This window comes from Callithrix jacchus, chromosome 7 (genome assembly GCF_049354715.1).
Source record: "Callithrix jacchus isolate 240 chromosome 7, calJac240_pri, whole genome shotgun sequence".
Taxonomy (NCBI): domain Eukaryota; kingdom Metazoa; phylum Chordata; class Mammalia; order Primates; family Cebidae; genus Callithrix; species Callithrix jacchus.
This window is the reverse complement of record NC_133508.1, coordinates 56,019,094-56,046,946: the sequence shown is the minus strand read 5'-3', so window position 1 is coordinate 56,046,946 and position 27,853 is coordinate 56,019,094. Positions and strand designations below refer to the sequence as shown.

At 44.1% G+C, this 27,853-nt stretch overlaps 1 protein-coding gene across 50 annotated transcripts in view; it reads left to right on the top strand.

The window, feature by feature from the left end:
- UBR4 (ubiquitin protein ligase E3 component n-recognin 4) overlaps window positions 1-27,853 on the top strand; it is a 135,351-nt gene that overhangs the window by 76,018 nt on the left and 31,480 nt on the right. For all 50 annotated transcript variants that reach the window (XM_078330570.1, XM_078330560.1, XM_078330554.1 and 47 more), the window contains 24 exons: window positions 4,307-4,403; window positions 5,040-5,147; window positions 5,619-5,735; window positions 6,701-6,910; window positions 8,646-8,795; window positions 10,244-10,471; window positions 11,287-11,365; window positions 11,858-12,103; window positions 12,918-13,086; window positions 13,532-13,676; window positions 14,260-14,345; window positions 15,267-15,354; window positions 15,767-15,960; window positions 17,544-17,783; window positions 18,231-18,369; window positions 19,093-19,218; window positions 19,338-19,466; window positions 20,251-20,594; window positions 22,526-22,616; window positions 22,893-22,977; window positions 23,132-23,259; window positions 26,557-26,686; window positions 26,798-26,955; window positions 27,660-27,769. In XM_078330570.1, coding sequence (XP_078186696.1) covers window positions 4,307-4,403; window positions 5,040-5,147; window positions 5,619-5,735; window positions 6,701-6,910; window positions 8,646-8,795; window positions 10,244-10,471; window positions 11,287-11,365; window positions 11,858-12,103; window positions 12,918-13,086; window positions 13,532-13,676; window positions 14,260-14,345; window positions 15,267-15,354; window positions 15,767-15,960; window positions 17,544-17,783; window positions 18,231-18,369; window positions 19,093-19,218; window positions 19,338-19,466; window positions 20,251-20,594; window positions 22,526-22,616; window positions 22,893-22,977; window positions 23,132-23,259; window positions 26,557-26,686; window positions 26,798-26,955; window positions 27,660-27,769 — 3,597 coding nt within the window. The remainder of the gene's footprint in view (window positions 1-4,306; window positions 4,404-5,039; window positions 5,148-5,618; window positions 5,736-6,700; window positions 6,911-8,645; window positions 8,796-10,243; window positions 10,472-11,286; window positions 11,366-11,857; window positions 12,104-12,917; window positions 13,087-13,531; window positions 13,677-14,259; window positions 14,346-15,266; window positions 15,355-15,766; window positions 15,961-17,543; window positions 17,784-18,230; window positions 18,370-19,092; window positions 19,219-19,337; window positions 19,467-20,250; window positions 20,595-22,525; window positions 22,617-22,892; window positions 22,978-23,131; window positions 23,260-26,556; window positions 26,687-26,797; window positions 26,956-27,659; window positions 27,770-27,853) is intronic.

Genomic DNA, 27,853 nt, shown 5'->3' with positions numbered 1-27,853 from the left:
CTGCGCCCAGCCCTTAAATGGGGTTTTCAAGCTTTCCGTTCTCTTATGTTTCATGTATTGAATTGCTTATGTAGTTTTTTTTCTTTATTTTGTTTAAGGTTATAGATTACATTAATTGGTTTTTTTATTATTAAACCTACCTTGTGGGGACATTTAGTCATGATGTGTTATCCTTTATATCATATGATCTGATTTGCCAATTTTTAGTTTAGGCTTATAAATTTTTCTTTGAGATATCTTTGTCAGGGATTGGTATTCACATTATTCTGGCATCATAAGTCAAGGCATGATCCCCTTTTCTCTTGCACTATAAGAGTTTATATACGATTGGTATTTTTGCCATAAATTCTTTTTCTTTTGAGATGGAGTTTCGCTCTTGTTACCCAGGCTGGAGTGCAATGGCGCGATCTCGGCTCACCACAACCTCCGCCTCCTGGGTGCGAGCAATTCTCCTGCCTTAGCCTCCTGAGTAGCTGGGATTACAGGCATGCACCACCATGCCCTGCTAATTTTTGTATTTTTAGTAGAGACGGGGTTTCACCATGTTGACCAGGATGGTTTCAATCTCTTGACCTCGTGGTCCACCCGCCTCAGCCTCCCAAAGGCCATAAATTCTTAGAGAAATTCACCAGTGAAGTCATCTGAGTCTGGACTTTATTTAAGGGAAGGTTTTACATAAGGTTTATTCTTTAAATGCTAGAGAATTGTTTTTATTTATTTTGGTTTTAATATTGGTATATTTTACAAGGAATTTGTTCATTTTATTAAAGTTAGTTTTACTGGCATAAGCCTGTTCATGTGTTTTCTTCTCATCTTTTTAATGTCTTAACAATCTATAATGATTTACCTTTTTGCATTTCTGACAGTGGTAACTTATGTATCTATTCAGTATTTCCTTTCTTTTGCTTAATATTTTACTATTTTTATTATTCGTTTAATTTCCTGTTCTATTTCTGGCTTATGAGATACAAACCTAAATCATTTAATTATATGTATTTTAAACCTACTTTAAAAATACATATTCGGCTGTGCTCAGTGGCTCACGCTTTTAATCCCATCACTTTGGGAGGCTGAGGTGGGCTGATCACTTGAGGTCAGGAGTTTGAAACCAGCCTGACCAACATAGCAAAATCCTGTCTCTCCCAAAAATATAAAAATTAGCCTTATGTGGTGGCACACTCCTGTAATTCCAGCTACTTGGGAGGCTGAGACAGGAGAATCACTTGAACGTGAATGGTGGAGGTTGCTGTGAGCTAAGACAGCACCACTACACTCCAGCCTGGGTGACAGAGTGAGACTCTGTCTCAAATATATATATATTTAAAGCAATGTTTTTTTTTTTAATTCCATCTGAATCTTGCTTTGGCTGCAGCTCACATATTTTGATAGTGTTCTATATTCATTGCTGTTCAATTCAAACTGTTTTCTAAATTCTGTTGTAATTTAGTCTTTGGCCCATGGGATAGTTAAAAGTATGTTACTAAATTTCCAAACATTTGGGAATTTTCTACTTATCTTTTTGTTACTGGTTTAAATTTTAATTTTCCCATGGTTGGGGAACATACTGTGTGATTGTAGATTTTTTGAAATCTCTTGAGACTCATCACTACTTCTAAAATGGTGTTGTATCTTCTTAGGATTTTCATTTGTGTTTAGGAGGAGGGTGAATTTAGGTAACCTAGCCATATTGGCAAGTCTCTGTAGTGGTTTTAAGTTAACCTTATTTCATATAATAAAACAGAATTTTACTTTAAGTCACTAAAGAAAAGGAAACTTCAGTTTTTGGTGCTGTGTTTATTTATTTATTTATTTATTCAAGAGAACTGTATGAGAGTTTGAAAATGTGTAAGAAATTGAAAAAGAGTACTTTGTAAGAATCGGGTATGGTGGCTTATGCCTGTAATCTCAGCACTTTGGGAGGCTGAAGTGGGAGGATCACTTGAGCCCAGGAGTTTGAGATCAGTTGGGCAACATATGGAGACCCTGTCTCTACAAAAATTAAAAAAATTAGGTGGGCATGGTGACATGTGCTTGTGGTACCAGCTACTCAGGAGACTGAGGTGAGAGGAACTCTTAAGACCAGGAAGTCAAGGGTGCACTGAGCTGTGTTTGTGCCACTGCACTCCAGCCTGGGCAACAAAGTGTCCCTGTCTCAAAAATAAAAATAAAAATAAAAAAATAATAAAATAGGAATGAGTGACTGATGTTTGAAAATACTCTGCTGTGATCTTGGTCCAAGTCTAGACTCTGCTCATTTTATTGACTTTTTTCTTCATGTGTGTGTATTCACATATATGTTTTCTAGATCTGAAGATACTAATCCATCTCAAAACAAATTCATCTTCTCATGTTTTATGTTCAAACTATTGAACTGCTGCTGTCATCTCACCTTTCTTCACTTGTACCTTGTCCGTCTGTGAGCAATTCTTATTCGTTTTTAGTTCCCACCTAGCTTGGCTAACTATTAACAGACACATGCATGGTATTCTGAAGAATAGTTAGCTCATTCCTTTGAGTTCTTTTTAGAATGGTAATTTATAATACATGTAAGACCCTGTACTTTCTTTTATTCATTCTTTTTTTTGGAAACAGGTTCTCACTCTGTTGTTCAGGTGGAGTACAGTGGCACGATCATGGCTCACTGTAACCTTGATCTCCTGGGATGAAGTGATCTTCCTGAGACAGGACTATAGGCACATGCCACCATGCCTGGCTAATTTTTAAAATTTTTATAGAGATGAGGTCTTGCTATGTTCCCCTGGCTGGTCTTGAACTCCTGCCTCAGCCACCAAGTGTTGGGATTATAGACGTGAGCTACTGCACCCAGTCCTAGACCCTGTGCTTTCCATTCAGACGTATTATTTTGAAAATATTCTGGGCTGAGTACAGTGGCTCACTTTAGCTCTGTTACCCAAGCTAGAGTGCAGTGGTATGATTATAGCTCACTGCAACTTTGAATTCCTGGACTCAACCAATCCTCCCTTGTTAGCCTCCTGAATTGCTGAAATTATAGGCGTACCACGATGCCCAGCTATTTTCTTTAAAACAATTTTTTTGGTCCGTTTTTGTATTTTAAAAAAAGTTTATTTTTAAGAAAAGAAAAAGTATTTTGGATAGCTGCTAAGATATGTAACACACAAAAATCACACATTAAAATATCGGCATATGGTTTCTTACAAATAGTCTCTAAGATATAAATGAGACAGGGGGCTGGGTATGGTGGCTCACACCTGTAATCCCAGCACTTTGGGAGGCTGAGGGGGGCGGATCACAAAGTCAGGAGATCTAGACCATCCTGGCTAACATGGTGAAGCCCTGTCACTACTAAAAATATAAAAATAAAACATAAAAATTAACCAGGTGTGGTGGTATATGCCTGTAGTCCCAGCTCCTCAGGAGGCTGAGGCAGGAGAAACCCAGGAGGTGGTGGTTGCATTGAGCTGAGATTGTGCCACTGCACTCCAGCCTGGACAACAGAGTGAGACTCTGTCTCAAAAAAAAATGAGACAAAGACCATTTTCTAATTATGAAAGTGAATCCATTAATTTATTCAGCAACTATATTTTTAATCTGCATGAGATTGTGTATTAGGTGAGACTACCAACCCAATTGTCAGCAGTACCTTTATTAATTTTCATCATCCTCTTGAATCAGCATAGAGATCAAGGGGCACATACTAAGTACAGAAGGTCAGCTCTATATCTGCAGATGAAGGCTAGGTAATGGCCGATTAAGTATATTGGAAAACTCATGGGTCCAGTAGGAGAATGAAACATTGAAACAGAATTAGGAAGATGGTGGACAAGGTGTGAGAGAGTAGAGCAGTGTCTGGCCTTTGTAAGATTTTGGAAATGTGAGAAAGGGCTGGGTCACTGTGCAGCTGGGTGATACAGAATTTGTGTGTAGAAGAATTCCAGAAAATAATGCCCGGAGGCAGAATAGGGCCACATATTAGAAAAAAAGCCATAAATCTTGCAGTTGGAAGTTTGGTTTTGGAACTGAGAACTAGTAGGGCCTGATGCCTTGGGAAATACTTTGAACTTTCCTGTAGTAGGATTTCTTTCCGTGCCATCAGTTGTATTTTAGAATAGTTTTGCTTTCTTTTAACAGAGTGGGATCTCCCTTCTGTGTTGCTGACTGGCATACCAATTAGGCAGTTCTTAACTTTTTTAATGCTAGAGATTGTTCCTAAGCATTAGGCTTCTTGTTGACCTTGGTAGCTGAGTGGGGGTGGGGAGGGAACTATATTCAACTGGTTCCTGTTGGTGTACAGCTCATATTTTGTATTTTTTCCTTGGCCCTTTAGGCTGCACATGGTCCGTCTAATGCTGTTGGAGAGATTACTGCAGACCCTGCCTCAGTTACGAAACGTTGGCGGTGTCCGGGCCATCCCGTACATGCAGGTAACCCTTAGCTCACCTGGGTCCGTCACATGATCAGACCATCCTTAAGCATTTCCGCATCTCTCTTCCAGAGGTCCTGGGAGCCTTCGTTCGTTTGGTGTTAGGCCACAAAATAATGAAATCTAATTTTGAGCTACAAATTACAGCTCTACATTTTATAAATGTGAAGGCTAAGGGTCAGAGAATTTTTTTAAATGCGCAAGTTCGTCCAGGTAGTTATTGACAGCAAGTGCAGAAGCCTGCTCCTGAGATTCTGAGTCTCTAGTCTCTGTGTCCATATTAGAGTGTGGGCTAATAGCTGTTCTTCCACTCACTGGCTGTCTTCCTCAGAGGAAAAACTGTTCTTTAATTCTTAGCTCAGTGCACTGCTACTTTGCTTGGATATGATACAGGTTAGTCCATTAATTTTACAAACTTTTTACAAAACATTTTTTGTAATGTCAAGTGTGGTATATATCAGAATTTGACTTTTCTGACTGAACCTGAAGCTTTGGATAAAGAATGCTATAATGGATTACAGTTATGATTGATAGGGAGGGATGGCAGGAAGATTGTGGTTTCTTGTGAAACACCCTGTATTTTCAGTTGTTGTTCTTTAGGAAATTGGGTTTTGTGTTTTCTCTTTTTGACTTCTAGGTCATTCTAATGCTCACTACAGATCTGGATGGAGAAGATGAGAAAGACAAGGGAGCCCTAGACAATCTGCTCTCCCAGCTTATTGCTGAGTTGGGTATGGATAAAAAGGTAAAATCTGAGAGTCAGTCTGTGTGAGAAACAGGATTGGCTGAGATCCTTCCTTACGTTCCCATTCCTTTTGTAGAGGAATTTCACCTTGTTTCATGGGGTAAGCTTCCACTGAGGGCTCCACTTCTACTGAGTCGACAAAAGCGTATTCAGGGCCCGTTTTGGCCCAAGCATAGTTCTGGACCATGAGCATAATTGAGGGCAAAGATGAAGTTTTTATTCTTATGGATCTTTTGTACTCAATGAGGGGAAAACATTAAATTGGTTGTTTGTATCTTAATGTGGTCTCCTAAGTGTATTGAGCTCTAGATGCCCCAAGTATAGTCCATGGATATTCTGGGGCTTGTTTTGTCTCTGATTCAATCTGAGAGACTTTTGGGGCTGATGGGCTTTACTTGAAGGAATCTTGTTCAGAGGTTGCCTCAAGCATCGAGTAAGTATAGGTTTCTGGGCTTATGCTTTTGTCTGCAGGATGTCTCCAAGAAGAATGAGCGCAGCGCCCTGAATGAAGTCCATCTGGTAGTAATGAGACTCCTGAGTGTCTTCATGTCCCGCACCAAATCTGGATCCAAGTCTTCCATATGTGAGGTATTTTTGCTTTGAGTTTATGGGTTTGGGGAAAGGTAAGAGGATTGTCTGGGTAGTGCTTGGGCCAGTGCAGGGGTGATAGTCCTCTGTAAGAATAAAGCCACTGTTGCCTCAGGGGAGTAAGATTCTAAGCTGTCACTTTTCAAGAGCAGAACCTCCACCTTTTTCCGAATCCCTTCCAAGCCCTAGTCTTTGCTAACAATCCCTCCAATGGAGGGGTAAAAGGTTTTGGAAGTTCCATTATTGAAAAGCAGGGGCCTCTTCTGCAACGCACATAGTGGCTAAGAGGATTCCCCTAGTGTATGTTGCTATAAGGTATGGTAATAAAGCAGAGAGAAAGCAATGTGTGTGTGTGGTGAAAGGAGATTAGCACAAAGCAGAGAAGGTAGAAATTGAGGCTGAACTGCATCCAATCTTAATGAGCTTAGGAGTTGTGGGGTTTGCTGGGATTTGCAAGGCTCATCTAATGGTCTTATTTACAGTAGCTTTTCTCCTACTTTTTTATGCATGTGATCACTCACCCCCATCTCCTGTGGAAGCTTGTTTTGTGGAAGAGACTCTGCAGAGGGTAGGGTGGGGTTGTTTAGAAGTGCCTATAATGGAAAGTTTTCTCTCTCGTTTTTGAATTGGACTGCTTTTCTAGTTGCTCAAGGTAAAAGAGAAAAGCCATCCCCTCGAGGGGGAAACGTTTCTAATCCTTGCCTCCCTGGACTCTGGCACGTGTATGTTGCAAGGTTAGAGTTGAGAACAGGTGTGTTTCTTTGTTTGTTACCATGTGGTTGTTCAAAAAAGTTCTGAACAACCTCACAAACTTCCTTGAGAAAGTTTCAGTGTAAGAGCCTGATTCACTGACTGCCATAATAGCTAAGACTATTCTGAGTGTGTTTCCCACCCCCAACACCCTCCCGGATTTCACATTGTTTGTACAAGCCATTCTTACCATCGCTGTGTTTTCTGTCTCCCAGTCATCTTCTCTCATCTCCAGTGCCACAGCAGCAGCTCTCCTGAGCTCTGGGGCTGTGGACTACTGCCTGCACGTGCTGAAATCACTGCTGGAATATTGGAAGAGCCAACAGAATGACGAGGAGCCTGTGGCTACCAGCCAGTTGCTGAAACCACATACTACCTCCTCCCCACCTGACATGAGCCCATTCTTTCTCCGCCAGTACGTGAAGGTGAGATCTCTTCCCTCATCAAAGAAACACTCTTGTCCTTTGTTCAGCACACTCTGCTCTTTCCTCACGGTGAAGACAGCTCAAGGGGCTGAGGGTGAAGAGCTGCAGGAAGGAGCTGGCATTCCTTGGGGTTAATCTCAGCGTGATTTAATAAATGACTGCTTCTCCCAACCTTCTGTGGGATTCTGGTTCCTGCCTCTTTGTAAATTGAGGGAATTGAATGAAATCATAGTTAACTCATTTCACATCAAGTTTAGAAAAAGATGAGAACGTATAAGCTAATGTCACAGTTGTGGGTCATGACGTGTGTGTCAGACATTCCCTGTGCTGTCACCACCGAGAGGCCCCTTTAACATACTTATTAAGAAAGACGGGCCTTCGGATCAGATTGATCTGGGATATGGCCCATCTTGTATTCTTACTTACCAGTCTTGAAGCGTGGAGAAGTTCTATCTGTCTAACCTCACTAAGCTTCAGCTTCTACAGCTGGAAAATGAGCATACAGGTAGTATCTACTTTACAGGGCTGTTGCGAGGTGACGTTTGTGAAGGACTTAGCACAGTACCTAGAATGGATCAATGCTCAGTCCATGTTAACTGTTATCACCACTCTCTTCCTCACTGCCCACTCAGAATAGCTTTGAATAGGGTAGGAATACGATAGGCATGAAGTGTGGATCTGATTGTATCTTGCTCTTTTTTCACGAGTCTTTGGTGGTTTTCCATAACTTACAGGCCAAAAATTTGTTGAGGACCCAGCTACCTGCTTGACTCTATAGCTATATCACCTATAACACCCTACACGCAGCCCTCTCAGCCTGTGCATTTCCCAAGATGTCGTGTGTTGCCTTTGTTCATGCTGTCCCTTCTGGAATTCTTTCCTTTACCTCTGCTCCCCTTTCTTCCCCTGTCTAGTGAATTCCAAGCCCTTCAAGACCCAGCACAGGCTTTGGATCCTTGGAAAAACCTCCCTAATACACACTCCCTGCCATTAAGTCTGCTTGAGAGAGCCTCGTCCTGGGTTCCCTGAGCATCCTGTGCACTCATTCACCTATCTTCCCCTCAATACTCTCAGCAGAAACCACATTTTATTCCTATTTACAACTCCAGTGCTTGATTCAGAGACAGTGAATAACTGGGAATTGAATATATGAGACACACTGTGCCCTCAAACTCTTACAGATTCTTTTACCACACAGCTTGCAGGATAGCTGTTGTTTCCACTGTCCACAAATCTCTCATTTACCCCTGCCTTTTTGTGTTATGTGAAGCCAGGAATCTTGACTGAGTTTAGTGATTTGCCTGCCTTAGTTTATTTAACAATTTCTGTTATGATGGGAAATTTTGGTTCTAGGGAATAGAATGCATCTCATAGAAGTCAGAGATCCTTACTACCATTTTTTTTTTCCAATTATTTTGGCCTTTCTAGTACTCATCTTTAAGCAGAATATAATCAACCCAATGTCAAAAACCACAGAGTGAAATATTAAGACTTTTAGGAACAGTGAGGTCTGCCTCCACTGTAACCTTTGCATGTAATTAAATTGCCCCCAGAAGACAGGTCTTCTGGGTTTGTAGAATAAACTGTCAGTCAGTCTTGGTTCCAGCTCTGAAAGGCACACTTTACCACCTCTAACATGTAGTATGTCTAGTGACCAGTGAGCCAGCCTTTTTCCTAATTGTGGTCCTGGAAAATCGACCGTCACAGGTTCTCAACGCAAATTTTCCTTTCCCAGGGTCATGCTGCTGATGTGTTTGAGGCCTATACTCAGCTTCTAACAGAAATGGTACTGAGGCTTCCCTACCAAATCAAAAAGATCGCTGACACCAATTCTCGAATCCCTCCTCCTGTCTTTGACCATTCATGGTTTTACTTTCTCTCCGAGGTAAGTGAAGGTCCAAGCTGCATGCTTGTTGGGCTGAGGACACATATGCATTTGCCTCTGTGGGCCCGTTTCTTCCTCATCCTCACTTGGTATTTCCCCTTGCAGAGTCCCTTTCACCCTTCTAGGTCTTGGAATATGCTGTGTGGTAGAACTGTGGGAGATGTGTATCAAACAAGACATACTTTACCTTGTGATTCTGTGTATTGAACTCCCCCATGTGTGCTGATAACCAGCAAGTTTAATAATTGAGGTTCTGTCAGGAAAACAATCTATACTAGTTATCTTAACAGAGAAATTTCAATATGGGAAATTGGGTAAATGCTGTTGGACAACAAGAAAGGAAACATTGAGGTAACATAGGGTTAGTAACCACCCGAAGCAGCTATCAGGAAGCTGGTGCTCTGCAGGGATGGGATGTAGCTGATTCTGGGAGGAGTGAGAGAGTCTGATGATTAGAACTCATTGTGGCTGTCAGGGTGTAGGGCTGTTGCTAGGACTGCAGGCAGATGGGAAGAAGCAAGCCCCTTCTTCCTCCTGCTGCCAGCCTCCCTCCCTCTTGGCAGAACTTGAGAGGGAGCCAGCTGGCAAAGAAGCAGTGCACTTGGCATAATCCTAGCCTGGGCATCACTGGGCAGATTCGGTGATGGGGGGTTTGGGAACTGAGAAACAATAGTGTAATAACCTTAGTAACCAGCACAGCAAGCCTGAGATAGATTCACTCTGGGAAGAATAATCTGTTAGCAAACCTCAGATGAGGATTTCCAGTTGCATAGTTGTACCAACCCAATTTTTTCTTTAGTTCTTTTACCTGAAAAAGAGATTTGGAATGGTTTTTTTCTTGATAGTTTCCCTTTGGGTGGGCTGACATAGAGGCCAGCTGCCCTATAGATTCCTAAGTGCACAAGGAAGAGATGCATTAATATTGATATTTTCTTCTTTAATTTCTTTCTCTCTCTTGCTTTCTCCTGGTCCCATGAAAAGATACTTAAGTTCAAGAGAGGTTGGTTTGGTGAAGAGGAAATAGCTTGGTTTGTGTTTCTCTCCAGCTTTTCTTTTTTTTGAGATGGAGTCTCGCTCTGTCGGCCCAGGCTGGAGTGCAATGGCATGATCTTGGCTCACTGTGACCTCCGCTCCCTGGATTCAAGCAGTTCTCCTGCCTCAGCCTCCCTACTAATTGGGATTACAAACATGTGCTACCACGCCCAGCTAATTTTTGTGTTTTTAGTAGAGATGGGGTCTCACCATGTTGGCCAGGCTGGTCTTGGAATCCTGACCTCAAGTGATCAGCTCGCCTTGGCCTTCCAAAGTGCTAGGATTACACCTGTGAGCCACTGTACCCAGCCTCTCCCCAACTTTTAGTAACAGTTTATTAAAACCTAGGGTGTGAGAGCCACAGTTGATATAGATGCAGTCCCAGAGTCATTTACTCTTTGTGTTGTCTCCTCAAGTACCTAATGATCCAGCAGACTCCATTTGTGCGGCGTCAAGTCCGCAAACTTCTTCTTTTCATCTGTGGATCCAAAGAGAAGTACCGCCAGCTCCGGGATTTACACACCCTGGACTCTCACGTGCGTGGGATCAAGAAGCTGCTGGAAGAGCAGGGGATATTCCTCCGGGCAAGTGTGGTTACAGCCAGCTCAGGCTCCGCCTTGCAATATGACACACTCATCAGCCTGGTACGAGGGTTGGGACCTAGTAGGGTAGGGAGGGGGCATGTGATGAGACTTTGCCAAGTAGGTAATAGGGGTGGAGGTAATAACACAGGACTTTTAACTATGTTGACAGTAGCATAGTTAGAGGGTTGAGATGAGGGTAACCCCTACCTGGGTGCTGTATCGTGTAGTTGGCTTCAGGGTCTCGGATGTCCCCCTCAGCACTCTTGTCCCACCTGGCAGCAGTTCCTCCACTGTGAGGGGTGTGGCTTGGGCTTATCAGTGCCATTTGCTTATATTCTGGACAGGATTGACTCTTTGTGCAACTCTGGTTTTTTCTTTTAAATACTAAAGAAATAGTGAAGGTTCGACTAGGAAAATGTATTACTGCCTAAAGAGAAACTGTTTGGACTTAGGGGAGTAAACTGAGTATTTTGTATGTGAACAGGCTAGAAAGAACATCTTTAATCCAGCTGTCTTGTGTCCTTGCTATTGTGTTTATATCAAGAAAAGTAAACTGGCTTGTACTTTCTTAGGTCATGGTCTAGCTTTTGCTGTTGCCTTATTGAGTAGTCTGAAGGTTCCCTGAAAACAGAGGGCCCTCCATGGGGAGTGGCGGGTAGAACAAAGGCAGGTTCAGTAAGAGCTGCAGTGCTTGCAGCAGTGTGTGAGCCTTGGTCCCAGGTTCACCAGACATCCCAGCAAGCACCTGCCTTGCTCAGAAGACCATGTTCAGCTTGCAGCCCAAAGCCAGGGTGATGGCGTCAGCTAGCAGGTGTGGTGCTTGCCCAGGCTACGTGGTGGAGTTACTCATTTTCCCTGGTTGGTTCCTATTTCAGATGGAGCACCTGAAAGCCTGTGCAGAGATTGCTGCCCAGCGAACCATCAACTGGCAGAAATTCTGCATTAAAGACGACTGTAAGCAATGCTGCTCCTTTTGATTGCTGTTATTCAGGAACTGTTAAGGCCTACTATATGCCAAGCACAGACTGGATGCTGGAGATACAGTTATGAACAAGATACATAGACTAGACAGAACTCTGCCTAGCAAAGACGACAAGTAAAAACATGAAAGAGTGATAAGGGCTGATAGTCAAAGTTTGAGGTGCTATGATAGCACAAAGTGGGATACTCTGACCACCAGGTAGTGGCAGTAAAGCCAAAGAGGAGTAGGTGGAGTCTAGAGAACCCTTTATTTAAAGGAGCAGGGGCTCTGGTTGGTGGGTAGTTATAATGCTTTTCAGAGATTTCCACAGAAAGTATAACTTCTTCACAATGTTCAGCAGAAAGAACATGGAAAAGCAAGCTGGTGAGAGCAGGCAGTCTCAGCTGTCTGGAGACGTTGCTTTGGTTCTTGTGAGTCTGGTTGAGGTCTTCTCAGAGCTGAGCCACTGTCTCCTCTGCTTGCAGCCGTCCTGTACTTCCTCCTCCAAGTCAGTTTCCTTGTGGACGAGGGCGTGTCCCCAGTGCTGCTGCAGCTACTCTCCTGTGCTCTGTGCGGTAGCAAAGTGCTCGCTGCACTGGCAGCCTCTGCGGGATCCTCCAGTGCTTCTTCCTCCTCAGCCCCTGTGGCTGCCAGTTCCGGACAAGCCACAGCACAGTCCAAGTCTTCCACTAAAAAGAGCAAGAAAGAAGAAAAAGAAAAGGAGAAAGACGGTAAGTGTCACCCTCTTGTAATTGTGACCACAGTGATGTGCATAAATCTCTCTTGGATCACATGATTTGTTCTGTTGTAAAAGGTCTTTTAATCCTGATTTACAGGGTACCTAAAACCCAAATAGTTTTACCTAGTGTCTACCTTGGGTCTCATTTTCAATTATACTGAAGTGACACCTTAAACAGCACGATTTCTCATGCCAAGTGACAGTAATAGTGCACTGAACATTTTTAGTAGGCCGAGATTTCTTATTCTGTGAAATAATAACATCTGCTCTATGGAGCTCCCATCAGAGTTATGTGAAATGATACTTAGTCCATTGGTAAATGCTCAGTGAATGCTAGCTCTCTTAGCTGACCCTCACCATCAGCTGCACCGTTTTCTATGGTCCTTGGAGACCTCAGATAGGTGATCAGGGTTGAGAGCAGTGGTGGTGGTTCACATTCCTCCAGTTAATAATCAGACATCTTTGTGCAGGCCTATTGCAAGCTCTTGAAAGGAAATTCCTCCTGTGGTGTCACTGTATTTGTTCAGTGTCAGCTTACATAACACTTTGTGGTTTTCAGTGACATTATCGTATGTCTCATCTGAGGGCAGTTGTGCTCACCACTGCATCACCAGTGCTGCACATACGTCTCATTTGGGGCTTACCTATTTGTCACCCAGTAAACAACTAAAAATTGTTTTGCAGAATATCAGCTTTCAACAGAAACTTTTAGAAATTTCCTGTCTCTCCATTTGGTAGCCCAGGCCTTAGGATTCTAGAGGACTTCTTCCTACTCTTCAGCCCTCAGTCCTGTTTTAATCTTGCAGGTGAAAGCTCTGGCAGCCAGGAGGACCAGCTGTGCACAGCTCTGGTGAACCAGCTGAACAAATTTGCTGATAAGGAAACCCTGATCCAGTTCCTGCGTTGCTTCCTGTTAGAGTCCAATTCTTCCTCAGTGCGCTGGCAGGCCCACTGCCTGACGCTGCACATCTACAGGTGGGCCCAGGGCTTGGTTTGGCAGACCTGCAAGGGTCTGAGGCCAGGGTGCATAATGCAGTTCCGTTTTGGTTTTCGGTTACATACAGGCACAGAATTGTTAGTTACGCCAGCCTGAATCCTCTTGTGCTTTAGAGATTTCTTCATTGTTGTCTGCTTTTTAGCTATTAAACTGATGTCATAGGCAGGAGAGGATCTGTTTTCTACTCAAGGCTATGTTTTGGGTTTTTTTAAATGATCAAGCTGGACTCTTTAAACTATAAAAGCTCAGTTGCTGCTCTGGGGTATACTGGGTAATGGATAGAGGCAGCAAATCATTCAAACTTAACTCATAATTGTGGGGAAATAGATACATTTACAAAAACAATACCAGGGCCTCAGTGATAAGCACAGGTGCCTCAGGGTTTTCTGCTGCTTGGTAACATGAGCTGTCATCTGTCTACAGAAATTCCAGCAAATCTCAACAGGAGCTCCTGCTAGATCTGATGTGGGCCATCTGGCCAGAACTCCCAGCCTATGGTCGTAAGGCTGCCCAGTTTGTGGACCTGCTAGGCTACTTCTCCCTGAAAACGCCACAAACGGAGAAAAAGGTAATACTTGCTTTATGGTCAGAGAGGCTAACTTGCCATATTTTACCTTTTTTCTCTTGAGTTAAGAATATTATGAACAACCCAGATACAGGGAGTTCATATAGGAAATCTCTTTTTAGTTTTGCATTTCTTATTAAGCAGCATAATATGTCTATGATGTAGACAGTATTCACTAGCAAATTTGACTTAATACATGAAGTAGGTCAAGTATGGAAAGAAGATAGAACTTATTAAAGTTCTTTGGAAAAGAAAGTGCTCCTTGGTTTGCTGGTAGCCCTGATTATGTACCAGAAAATGTTTCTGCAATTAGCCAACCATTTTATGGCTTCTCCTTAAGAATAAAAATGATCTTCCTCCATTAGGTTGGGAAAGGGTACCATCGATCACTAAAGACTGTGGAAACTTCTAAAGGAGATAAATCCATTAAATGATTAAAATTAGGCCCAGCTTTGTGTGATTCTGACTGAGAAGTCTGGTATGTTTAGTGCAGTATTTGTCTAGAATGCAGACAGAAGACAGAAGTCTTTTCCAATAAGACTTTCTCTTGGGCTTTAACTTGTTTCTTTACTGAATTCTGTTTCAGTTGAAGGAGTATTCACAGAAGGCTGTGGAGATTCTGCGAACTCAAAACCATATTCTTACCAATCACCCCAACTCCAACATTTATAAGTGAGCTTTGTTTTGCTGTCTACCTGTTGGAAGCTCAGTCAGCATTCTCAGTAGTTACTTGCATATTGATAGGCTCTTACATAGGAATTGACAAGCCCCTGGGAGAAGAGTGAATCTGACTACTTGAGATTACAATCCCTTCCATGTAGCGCAGGGCCTGGTATGTAGAAGGTACTCAAAATGCCATTGCTGAGTTCAGGGTTTGGTGAGTAGTCATGTCAAAAGGTCGGTATACCCTGGGCACATAGTGAGACTTCATCTCTATAAAAATTTTTTAAAAAGTGAGCCAGGCATGGAGGCGTGTTCCTGTGGTCCCAGCCACTAGGGAGGCTGAGACAGGAGGATGGCTTGGATGCAATGAATTGTGGTCCGCGCCACTGCACTCCAGCCTGGGTGACAGAGCGAGACCTTATCTCAAAAAAAGAGGTCTTCAGTTTTAAGGGTGTAAGCCTAAATAAGATAAAACAAATTTAACAAAAATGTCTTGCGTTTTTTTTTTAAAAAAACAAAACCTTTATAAGAGGATATTGGTTAAATTGACAATTTATTATTTCTCTGGTTTAGTAGTGACTGTTCTTTAAAAAAAAATTAAAAATAATTTTATTGAGTTAATTTATGTATTCACCTATTTTAAATGTACAATTCAATGATTTTTAGTAAATTTAACTGTGACTCTTGAGACTAATTTTTAGAGTTCCTCTGAAGGATAGATCAAAGATGAGGAAACATCTAAGGGCAGTTAGTTGAAATTTCTTTCCTGTGACTTTGTAATCCTATTGGAATTTCTGTTTCCTTGAGTTCTCACTATGGTGAGGCTCACTTTGGGGGACATTGAGCCATGGCTTCGTTATGACTTTTTTGTGAAGCACAGTGCTTCCTAAGATGAAAATTTATCCATGCTAAAACTGGTTTCTTCCTTAGCACTTTATCTGGCTTAGTGGAGTTTGACGGCTATTACCTGGAGAGTGATCCCTGCCTGGTGTGTAATAATCCAGAAGTACCGTTCTGTGTAAGTAACATCTATAACATGGACAGTCCTGAGGCCTACAAGTCCAGTAGGATTCTTATTTCCAGAGATTGATCATTAGCATATAGATGTTCCTCTCCTAATCCTTATCTGCCACATCTTTTACCTTAAGTAGAAACTTGGCTGGGTAAAGTGGCTCAAGCCTGTAATCCCAGTACTTGGGGAGGCTAAGGTGGGAGGATCCCCTGAGCCCAGGGCAAGATGATGAGACCCCCATCTCTACGAAAAATTTTTTCTTTTTTTTTCTGATTGTACCTCCAGGATACAAACATTTTTTAAAAAACATTAAATAGAAATTTCATCTGTGGATGAAGAATGGGTTACATTGATGAATTTTTAAAAAGGCAATACATGTCTTGAACTAATACCATGTTTTTTGAACTATTGTATTTAGTATATCAAGCTCTCTTCCATTAAAGTGGACACGCGGTACACCACCACCCAGCAGGTTGTGAAGCTAATTGGCAGTCACACCATCAGCAAAGTGACAGTGAAAATTGGGGATCTGAAACGAACCAAGATGGTGCGGACCATCAACCTGTATTATAACAACCGAACCGTGCAGGCCATCGTGGAGTTGAAAAACAAGTACGGGCTTTTAGGCTTTGGGAGGGGCAGCAGGTCTGTAAGTCTCAAGCTCAGCTGCTGCCGTTTGTTCCTGGAATGGAGTAAGGCAGCACATCCCTAGAAGCCTAGTACATCCTCTTGTCCACTCCATTCATGACCACAGGACAAAAGTGAAACAACAGTTCTGAGGATGTTGACAAAGATTTTTAAAATTAGTCCAGAGGAACCATATGGGTCTGTGGAAGCTCCTCAACAGCCTACCTAGGGAGGGGAAGCTGAGTGATGGGACCTCCACGCTTCTCCTACCCAGTTTAACTGTTCTTATATAAAGTTCCGTTCTTCTGTAAAACCTTCTGTATTGGGAAATAATTGTCATTTCTTGGATTAAGGCAGCTATGCTCTTGCTCATAGGGCAGGAAGTTATTTCTCAAGGAGTGTCTTTAGTACACACACTCATCAGTTTCTGCATGGTGCCTTTCCTCTGTATCTGCAGACAGTGGATCTTCCTAGCCCATGTATCCCAGTGACTGAGTCAGGGCATGTTGTGTATAGGCCACGAGAGGCACTAACACGTGTTACAGTGTTGACTTTCACACAGACAGATCACCTTTTGTTGAATTCTCAGGCATTGCTACTGGATGGGGAACACAGGTCGATGCTACTTGAATAGTAAGACTTATAGAGTTGTTCTGCACCCAGGATGGAAGTATTGCTATTATTCCAAGAGGCAGATAAGGCTCATGTACCACAGCATCATGTGGCCACGAAAGCTGCCTCGGGAGGTTTTCTTTTCTTGCCTTGAAAAGCCCAGTTTCACCTTGGTGACCTGAAAGTCGATGCTGTACATTAGGAGGGCCCATTCCCCTCCAGAGGAGGTGGGTTTGATTTTTGCTGTGTGGAGTCAGTGGAGCTGCTGGTAGTAGACTATTTGGGTTCAGATCCCAGCTCTGCTATGTAGCTCTGTGACTTGGAGAAGCGGCTTAACCTCAGTTTCTGTAACTATAAAATGGAGATAGGGCCCCATGTCCAGGGTTTTATTTTAAGGATTAAATGAGTTAGTATGTGTCAGGTGCTGAGAACAGAGCCTAGCACATAGTAAGTACTCCGTAAATATTAGCTCTCATTATGTTAATGTAATCGCCCCAAAATTATTATATACTTTCCTCTTTGTGACTTTACTTAGCACTTGGTTCAGACCCTGGTTTTGTTCTTTGCCTCTCTAAAACAGCCCAGCTTTATCTTTCAAGGTTGCCGTCGGGATGGGAACTTGGCGGCAAGCATCATCGTTGTACCTCTCACAGGCTTCTGTGTGGCATGCTTTTGGAGTCATGATTTCCCTTGTTATATACTTCTGTTGTTTTCCTGGAATTTCTAAAGGTATCATATATAACAGCTTAAAGCACTTGTGTGTTCTTTTTTTATAGAGAAAGGACAGTGGAAAAATTTTTTTAAACTGGCTTGCTATTATATGCCAGATTTCTTTTCCTTAGAGTAACCGCTAATTGCCTTAGAAAAATACATGGGACAGTCTTTCTCTTTGTCTCATCAGACTGTTATCACTGAGGGTTAGATAAGAAAATCTCAAGGCTATCTGTCTTTCCTAGGCCAGCTCGCTGGCACAAAGCCAAGAAAGTTCAGCTGACCCCTGGGCAGACAGAGGTGAAGATTGACCTTCCGTTGCCCATTGTGGCCTCCAACCTGATGATTGAGTTTGCAGACTTCTATGAAAACTACCAGGCCTCCACAGAGACCCTTCAGTGCCCACGCTGTAGTGCCTCAGTCCCTGCCAACCCAGGAGTCTGTGGCAACTGTGGGGAGAATGTATACCAGTGTCACAAATGCAGGTAAGTCGGCGGTTGTCCTCTAGGCCAGGGCTGTGCACTTCCCTTGTATTTTTCTCTAACAGTGTCAGTGTGAGTAATTACAGTGTCTGATTCCCTCACAACATTTAGAGAATTATGGGTTTGTACAGTGGGTTCAAGGGTAGAAAGGAAGGAGGAAGAAGAGAGAGAGTCAGGGTATGGGTGTACGTGTGTGTGTGTGTGCGTGTGTGTATGAGTGTGCCTGTCCTGTGGCAGGGGTGGAGGGTTAGGGTGGAGGGCAGTCCAGAAGTTTAGTTCTGGGTCTTGCTTTCTTGGTACCTGGCTGCTTAAGTCATTTGTTATTGTCCCTTCAGTAGGCCCTGCAGTAGTTACCAGAGTATAGAGATATGGCACAATCCATCTCCTCAGAGTGATCCCCACCCCACCTAACCTTGTTATCTCATTCACCCAAACGCTTTGGTTACTCAGATCCATCAACTATGATGAAAAGGATCCCTTCCTCTGCAATGCCTGTGGCTTCTGTAAATATGCCCGCTTCGACTTCATGCTCTATGCCAAGCCTTGCTGTGCAGTGGATCCCATTGAAAATGAAGAAGATCGGAAGAAGGTGAGGCCAGGTCTGGCCTGGACTCAGAGCGGTGGCCTTGATCTGGACTTTGGGCAGAGCTGGTGCAGTGCAGTGTGCTTTGCTTTCTAGCCCAAGCCTTTCTTATCTCAGCACCAGTTTCAGGGCCCAGCTTTTGGGTGGGAGCAAAGAATGGCGTAAGATGTGTTAGAACACATGGTTTGCACAGGATTTTAGAAAAGCATTGGTTGGTAATGAAATTAGAGTATCTCCAGGTACAGATAACTTCGGATTTGAATGCTTTGCCCTGTGTTTGTTCCACAGACTGCTTCACATTGAGGCTGCTGGCCCTCCCTCAGAATTAGCTTGTCCAGCACTAGTTCCCAGTCAGCATAATGTTTGTGTGTGTGTAGGGGGCGGTTCCTAGATATTAAGGAACAGTGAAAAGGGGGCACCTATTGGGATAACAGAATAACATTTAGTTTTGGAGTCAGGACAGAAATTCGAATTCCACCCAAACTTTTCATACTTGTGTAACCTGGTATAAGTTACGTCTCTCAGCATTGTGTTACTATATATCACAGATATGTATTGCATTTTTATTAGAAATAATATACCCACCTCACAGGAAGGATTATTGTGAAGAACAGAGATAATGTGTGAAACACAATGCCTGACCCGTGGGAAATGTTCTAGCAAATGGTTAGCAATTAGGATTACTCAGGGAAAGTCGTCCTTCTCTCAGGTCTGTCTATTTCTGTCTAGGCTGTATCCAACATCAATACACTTTTGGACAAAGCTGATCGAGTGTATCATCAGCTGATGGGACACCGGCCACAGCTGGAGAACCTGCTCTGCAAAGTGAATGAGGCAGCTCCAGAAAAGCCACAGGTAATTATCCTGTGCTGCAAGCAGCATGTAGAGAAGGCCATGGGCCGTGATCAGAAGACTGCCCCTACGTGGGATCACCTCAGGTGGGAAGCCTGACAGCTTACCTCTTGGGGTTGCAGGATGACTCAGGAACAGCAGGGGGCATTAGCTCCACTTCTGCCAGTGTGAATCGTTATATCCTGCAGTTGGCTCAGGAGTACTGTGGAGACTGCAAGAACTCTTTTGATGAACTCTCCAAAATCATCCAGGTAGAGAGTGGGGAGCAGCTTTTGGGTGTGTTTTGTCCGAGTGTTACTGGCATTGTCTTCAAAGCAGTCCTGCTGCTCTCTCCTCCAGCAGCCCAGGTCTTGGTGTTGTTCCTGCCCAGTCCAGCTGAAAAGCAGGCAGATGGCTGCACCGAACAGCATCTCCCCGGCTTTGATTTATGGCCCTGGTCAGAATGCCGAGTTCATGCTAGATAACTGAGAATACTGGTGATGGGAAGGTAGCACAGATACGGGTTTTTTTTAAGCCATTAACAACCCATCTCTTGGTAGAGGGGTTACTGGTCTTAAAAAATTTGGTGCCAAGGTTCTGTTCCTCTTTTTCTGATGTGCTGTGTTTGCAGGCTGTAGGGCAAGGCACACCAACTGCAATCAAGCAGGGTGGGCCATGTGTCAGTTACAACATCACAGACCTAATCTCCATGGGATGGGAGGCTGGCCATAGACAGCGGTACCTCATATAAGGAGAGCATCCAGTTTACCTTCCCCCTCAACCCCAGATTGCTGGAGTGCCATCTTTGCCACTCATGTATTAGCTTCTGACCTTTGCCTTTGTTACATGGGAGTTAAGAGCATGAGCCAGTTCCTCTGAGATTCACTTTCCTTCTCTGTAAAATGGAGATAAAGCATCTAAGTGGTTGAGTTATTGAGCAGATTAAATTATATTATGCATGTAAATTTTTTTCTAAAGCAAAACTCATCTTCCAGTTAACATCCTCTTCTTATTTTAATTGCCAGTTTCCATTATCGTTTCCTTTTTTGTTCTTAGAAAGTCTTTGCTTCGCGTAAAGAGTTGTTGGAATACGACCTACAGCAGAGGGAAGCAGCCACTAAATCATCCCGGACCTCCGTGCAGCCCACGTTCACTGCCAGCCAGTACCGTGCCTTATCTGTCCTGGGCTGTGGCCACACATCCTCCACCAAGTGCTACGGCTGTGCCTCGGCTGTTACAGAACATTGTATCACACTACTTCGGGCCCTGGCCACCAACCCAGCCTTGAGGCACATCCTTGTCTCCCAGGGCCTTATACGGGAGCTCTTTGATTATAATCTTCGCCGAGGGGCTGCGGCCATGCGGGAGGAGGTCCGCCAGCTCATGTGCCTCCTGACTCGGTCAGCACCTACACCATGGTTATAGGCCTAGTGGTTCCTACTGACACTCAGGATGGTGGCAGCAGCCATGCCAGGAGCATTAGAGGGTACACAGAATAGTGCTTCTGACTGCCCAACAGGTTAGGTAGCTTGTAGAGAGGAAAGATGGAAAGATACATAGGGTGTAGGTGAGTGAGCTTGGGGAGCATTAAAACCCAGGTTTCCTTGTAAATTACATATTCAGCTTGTGCTTTGTTGTCTCCAGTACAGTGTCGTGAGGAAACTGTCTCTGAATCCTCATGAGGGAAGAGAAAGAGAGAGACTTGAACTTAAGAAAGACTCACATGAAAGAAGATAGTGGAGCAGAGCAGTGGGGCCTAGGGATTAAGAGCTTGGACTATGGATTGGAAAGACTCAGTTTCAGTATCTGATACCTTGTACTATATGCCTTGGACAGATTCCTTAATTTCTCTGAGGCTGTGTTTTCCTCATCTGAAAAATACTGACAACAGGCCAGGTGCAGTGGTTCTCGCCCATAATCCCAGCACTTTTGGAGGCTGAGGCTGGTGGATCACTTGAGGTCAGGAGTTCAAGACCAGCCTGGCCAACATGGTGAAACCCTGTCTTCATTAAAAATACAAAAATTTCCCAGGCATGGTGCATGCCTGTAATTCCCAGCTACTTGGGAGGCTGAGGCAGGAAAATTCCTTGAACCCAGGAGGTGGAGGTTGCAGTGAGCTGAGATGGCACAACTGTACTCCAGCCTGGGTAACAGAGCGAGACTCCATTTCAAAAAACAAAAACCTGACAATAATAAATACCTTAAAGGCATGTGGTTGTACAGTAGAGAACTCATACACATCTAGTGCTTAGTATTTCCCAGATCCTGCGGCCAGAGCTATGTGGATTACCTTGTGCAGCATAAATTCTAAAACATGTTAGGTGCTTGATGAATGGTACTTGCTATATTATTTATTCACTGATTTGACAAGTATTTATTGAGCAGCTGCTGAATGCCAGGCATTGATATAGACTCTTATAGTGGTAAATGGAATGAAATTCCATCCTTATGTGGCTTATATGCTAGATGGGGAGAACTACACAATATATTGTCAGGAAATAAGATTGTGAAGAAAAATAAAGCAGAGATGGTGACCCTGATTGTAGGAAGGCGTACTGTTTGGATAAGGTGGTCAAGAAGGACTTTGCTGAGGAGGTGATACTTGAGCAAAGACCTGTGTGAAGGAAGGGTCCAGCCATGGCAGTGTCTCAGCAGTGGGCTGCATGCCTAGGAAGTAGCAAATGGGGAGCTGAGAGCAGGTGCGTGTCGGGAATGCTAGGGCATGACAAGGAGCCGGTGTAGCTGGAGACAGATGCAGTGGGGAAAACACAGGAGGAGGATCAGGTCGGAGGGTGCGAGGGCCTGTCCTGTAGGGTCTTGTGGGCCTGTGTAAGGACTTTGGGGCTTATTCAGTATGTTGGGAAGTAAGAATGGTGTGATATGGTTTGGTTTGTGTCATTAATAATAGAAACGTTCTTACAAAGAGACATCAACTGGCATGTGGGGGCCTTGTGGAAAGTGATGTGCAGGCGGATGCAGAAGACTGGGAAAGAGTTGTGACCAAGACTAAGAGTTGACCTGTAGGTTTTGGAGACTGTGTCACACCAGACAGCAGGGGCTCTGTCACCCGGGACATGGGACCCATAACATGGTGCTTCTCTCCCCTCAGTTAGCATCTGTTCATAGGCAAGGTGGCTGTGACTGGCCCTTTATTATTACCAACCAAAGTTTTGTGAAGCCAAACCTGTAGTCTTGTCCCTGGGAAGGAGGTAGAAAATTTAGGGCCAGGTAGCATTAGACATTGATTTTGTTTTCTCTTGGCTCCTTCAGGTGGAAAGGAGTGTCACACCTGATATGAATTATAGGACTCCATTTCTCTTTGCTTCCACAGAGACAACCCGGAAGCCACCCAGCAGATGAATGACCTGATTATTGGCAAGGTCTCCACAGCCCTGAAGGGCCATTGGGCCAACCCTGATTTGGTGAGCCGGCTTAGCAGGCCCAGCTGTCTTCTTTGACTCCCTGCTCATATGCCTTGTGTTCCTCAGCTTCCCTGCTCCCAGGTCCTACGGTGACTGAGGAGGGCAGGAGCAGAACACTACAGAGTTTGCATCCAGAATGGTTTTCCCAGGCACAAGGGTCTTGTCTGTCCTTTGACTCTGTTGGAGCCACCTAGGACCAGAAATTGTATAAATACTTAAGAGTTGCTGGATTGGAGCTGACCCTCTTGACTCATATCTCTTCCCACTGCCCTCTAGGCAAGTAGCCTGCAGTATGAAATGCTGCTGCTGACGGATTCTATCTCCAAGGAGGACAGCTGCTGGGAGCTTCGGTTACGCTGTGGTGAGTTAGGGGCTTTTCAGAGAAAGGAAAAGGCTCCAAAGTGCAGTCCTGGCCGGAGCGGGAGAGGAGGAGGGAAACTGATGTTTAGGCGGCCTCTGCAGAGCAGGTGTTTGGTGTTCCTGATTGTGACTCTGCCTTTCCTGATCGTCCCCAGCACTCAGCCTTTTCCTCATGGCTGTGAACATTAAGACTCCAGTGGTGGTTGAGAATATTACCCTCATGTGCCTGCGGATCTTGCAGAAGCTGATTAAACCACCTGCTCCCACTAGCAAGAAGAACAAGGTACTGGGCCAAGCAGGGGTCTAAGAAGTAAGGCAGGGCAGCTGCCTTCCTCATTTCCTGGCAGTGTGCCCTGCCTCCTCACAGTCTCTGCCTTTCCTCAAGCCCACCTCACCTGAGTGGCTCCAGTGCTGCCTTTGCCTTAGTTCAGCAGACATGGGTTGGGATTTTTTAGATGGTTGGTTAAAGTAAAATAAACTACAAAGCAGAGAGCAAAGTGGCTAACTGTGGAGGATGACCTCTTTCTCCACTCATGTCAGATAACTTGCAGCCCCTGGAAAGCATTGTGTCCTTCCTACCCCTGTGCCTTTGCACATGCAGTGCTGTGCAGTGATAGAAATCCCAGGCTTTGAAGCAGACTTTCTGAGTTCAAATCCCAGTGCTTCCATTTATTAGCATTGTGACCTTGGGCAAGTTGTTCCTTAGTTTCCCCATCTATGAAATGGGAATACAGCCTCCACCTTGAAGTGTTTTGAAAAATTAATGACATAGTGCAGACCAAGTGATCAAAACAGTGTCTGCCTAAGTTAGGCCTTAGTTGTTACCTGTGGCTATCTTCTTCTTTCTCTGTCTAGGATGTTTTCCTTCACTTTGTCAGCTGCTCCTTCGAGGGTCAGTTCTCTACTAGACTAGCTGTAAGCTCCTTGAATCCAGTGACTGGACCATCGTATTTTTTATGTCTAATATATAGGATGGCATAGCACCTATAATAGCTGCTTAGAAAATTATTAAGTGAATAAAGGAAACCAAGTTTCTATCCTGAAATAAGTAGCTGAGCACAGATTGACTTGCTTGGATCAGCTTTTGAATTGACAGGCCACAATCCTTTCTTTGGGTCATGCCTAAGGCTCTGTCACCAACTTGCCCTGGATTGGGCCTTGGGTCATTCTGATTTCTGCTCTTTCTGATGGGCTGTCCCTTAAGGGGAACCAAGTTTCTATCCTAAAATAATTGTAGCTGAGCCACAGATTGACTTGCTTATATCAGCTTTTGAATTGACAGGCCATAATTCTTTTTTTGGGCCATGCCTAAGGCTCTGCCACCAACTTGCCCTGACTTGGGCCTTGAGTCATTCTGATTCCTGCTCTGTCTGATGGGCCATCCCTTATGAGGAGCAGAGTCCTAATGGCAGGAAGATTGCTTTCTGAATGCTAAGCACTAGGGTTATGATCAGGGAAGCTGGACATTGAAGCTGCCTTCAGAAAAGGCAGCACTGGGCACTCTGCTTCCTTCCCTTTGATGGAGGGATTATTTGCCCCCAGATTCCCAGCAGATCAAATCAACCCTTGGTTGAGAAGAGGACACCCATTCCCACATGATCATCATTTTTTTCCACAGTGTGAGGCAAAGGGAGATTTTTCATGGAATTACTTGCCCTATAAGGATTGGGGCCTGGTGTTGATCACATTTTTCTCCGGTGTAATGTAGCAAGAGCAGCAGTTCTTAAAAGCGGGCTCATGGACCCTGGGGTATTCTCAAGACATTCAGAGATCTGTGAGGACAAAGTTATTTTCATAATTGTCCTAAGACACTGTTTGCCCCTGTCGTTCTTGTGATATTTGTGCTGATGGAACAAAACCTTTGCTACTGGGGAGATGGCCGGTCCCTTAGGTGGACAAGGCAGTGGCCCCATGCGGTTCTTCACTGCCACCCAGTTTCATCAAGAATATCCTTGATGAATTCAGCAGTACAAATTAATTTCATTAAATCTCCACTCTTGGGTATGAATCTGTTTAATGCTCAGTGTGACAAAACGAGTACACCAAAAGTGTCTCTGCTCTACCCCAAGTACAACCGTTGTGCTGAGGAAAGGCACTTGTGCGAGATGCCAAATGAACCAGCTGCCTTTTATGGGTCTCTCAAGCTTTAAGCTTGTGCTTGAAAAAATGGCTGATGGGCAAATTATGGTTGTTCAGGCTTAGGTATTTGGCAGATACTTTCCTCAAAATGAATGAAGGGAGCTTTAAGAAGAACTGATATGACCATGTAAACTAGTGTTTTCTAATGACCAATGCATGTTGTATCCTGCTGGATAAAAAATGAAGGTTAGTGTAATAAACTGTGAAAAGTTTATTGATGTGATTTCAGAGTCCATACTACAGCTAATCTTTCAGACCCTATAATTTGTTGAATTTTGGTTTAGTCTCAAAAAAATCCATAATCATTGAAAAAGTTATTAAAATATTCTTTCCTTTTCCAACTGCATATCTGTATGAGGCCCAGTGTTTTTCATACACTTCAGCCAAAACCACCTAACATGGCTCTTTGACCACAGAAGCAGATAGGAGAATCCAGATGTCTTATAAGGCAGTCATTAAACAATTATCAAAAATATAAAACAGTGCCACATCTTTCTGTAGGTTATTTTTGTTTTGGAAAATACAAAATTTAGGTTGACAAATAATAGATTTACTCTCCTTTTTAAGTGAATTAACAAATATCTTAAGAATTTCTCCGTTTTTTTATTTGGGTGTTTTTTTTTGAGACAGGGTTCCATTCTGTCACCTAACCTGGAGTGGAGTGGCAAGATCTCCGCTCACTGCAAACTCTGCCTCCTGGGTGCAAGCAATCCTCCTGCCTCAGCCCCCTGAGTAGCTGGGATTACAGGCCTATGCTACCATGCCCAGCTATTTTTTTTTGGTATTTTTTATTGAGACAGGGTTTCACCATATTAGCCAGGCTGGTCTCGAACTCCTGGCCTAAAGCATCATCTGCCCGCCTTGGGCTCCCAGAGTGCTGGGATTATAAGTGTGAGTCACCATGCCCGGCCAGTTTTAATTTTTAACATGAGAAATATCAATAGATACACCCATGTAAAGCAAAGCTCTCTGGACTCCTTAATAATTTTCAGAGTATAAAAGGGTTCTGAGGCCAGACAGCTTGAGATTTGCTGGCCTGGAGTGCCATGTGTGGCTCTCTGTCTGCAGGCTGCTTCTGGTTAATGACAGTTTGCATTCTGGAGGCTGCTTGTGACCTGTGGAAGATTTATACTTGGGAAATTACAAATCAGCCGTGGGATAGGAATTAGTGTATGTGCTATAGGATTGTCTGTAGGAAACCAGCCAGTATCTGCTGCACAATAAAAATCAGTGACCTTAAGCTCAGTGTGGAGATGCTGCTGCTAAATTGGATCAAAATGGTTTAACAGGAGCACATTTGGGCATAAAAGATACACATGTTGATCCTCCTGATCATCTTGGCTTTGCGCGTCACCCTCTAGAGCACCAGTGCCATGCTGTTGGGGCTGTGTCTCATGTGTGCTCTTGTGCGCCCTCACCTTGCCCTGCTTGTCTCCTCCAGGATGTCCCCGTTGAGGCCCTCACCACGGTGAAACCGTACTGCAATGAGATCCATGCCCAGGCTCAACTGTGGCTCAAGAGAGACCCCAAGGCATCTTATGATGCTTGGAAGAAGTGTCTTCCTATCAGAGGTATACCTATCTGTCTTTTCAAGATGCCAGGAACTCCTGCCTGTGCTCTGACAGCCCTGCCTTCTGTCACTCTCTTTCTCTTACCTACCCCTTTAACCCTTGGCCCTGCAGGGATAGATGGCAATGGGAAAGCCCCCAGCAAATCAGAGCTCCGCCATCTCTATTTGACTGAGAAGTATGTGTGGAGGTGGAAACAGTTCCTGAGTCGTCGGGGGAAGAGGACCTCCCCGTTGGATCTCAAACTGGGACATAACAACTGGCTGCGCCAAGTGAGTGGCCATTTTCTGGACTCTTCACCCCCTGACCCTGACCCAAGTCTCTGAGCAATGTGTTTCTGGCCCTCATCATGTGTTTGTGCTGCCGTCTCTTCTTTTTCTTTGCTCTTCTTGCTTCCTTTCAAATAGGAAGTGGGTACAGGTTCTTGGTTGCAGCTGCTGGGCTAGCCTGGTGGACGGGCTGAGACAGAACTTCTTCTGCTTATAGCAAGCTCCTTCTGCTTTTTGCTTTCTTCCCTGACCATCGTCCCTTTTTTCTTTCCATTTTTTTGTATCTTCTGCTGTCCTTCCTCTCCCTTTTCTTTCTAGCTAAAGTAATTCTATGTTAGGTAATCCATTTATCCATTCATATATAAAATAAGAAATAACTTGGTTTATGTTAAATGTAAGTGTCCCCAAAAAGAATTATCAGCATCTTTGCTAAGGAAGATCCCTTTTTCCTACTTCATTTATTGTAGGTATGTTCTTCACATCTCCTGATGGAGAAGTCTCCAGGAAGAAGCAGGGCTCTTTCATAGCCCCTTTCCCCATCTACAACAGTCGAGTCATGTGTTAGCTGGGGATTTTTACCTCTAACATTTTCCTAGAGAGGTGCCAGAAGACCTCTCTTAGATGAGTGGCAGTTGACTGCCCTGCTGGGGCCTGGTGAGGCAGGGCATCATCTGAGCCTCTGGCCCCTTCTCTCCTTTGTCTTGCAGGTGCTTTTCACTCCAGCAACGCAGGCTGCACGCCAGGCAGCCTGTACCATTGTGGAAGCTCTAGCCACCATTCCCAGCCGCAAGCAGCAGGTCCTGGATCTGCTTACCAGGTACCATTTGGAAGTGGGCTTGGGGGCGTGGTTAGACTTCCTCTAGAGCCTTTTCATCTTCCCTGGGGAAATCCATGGATCAGG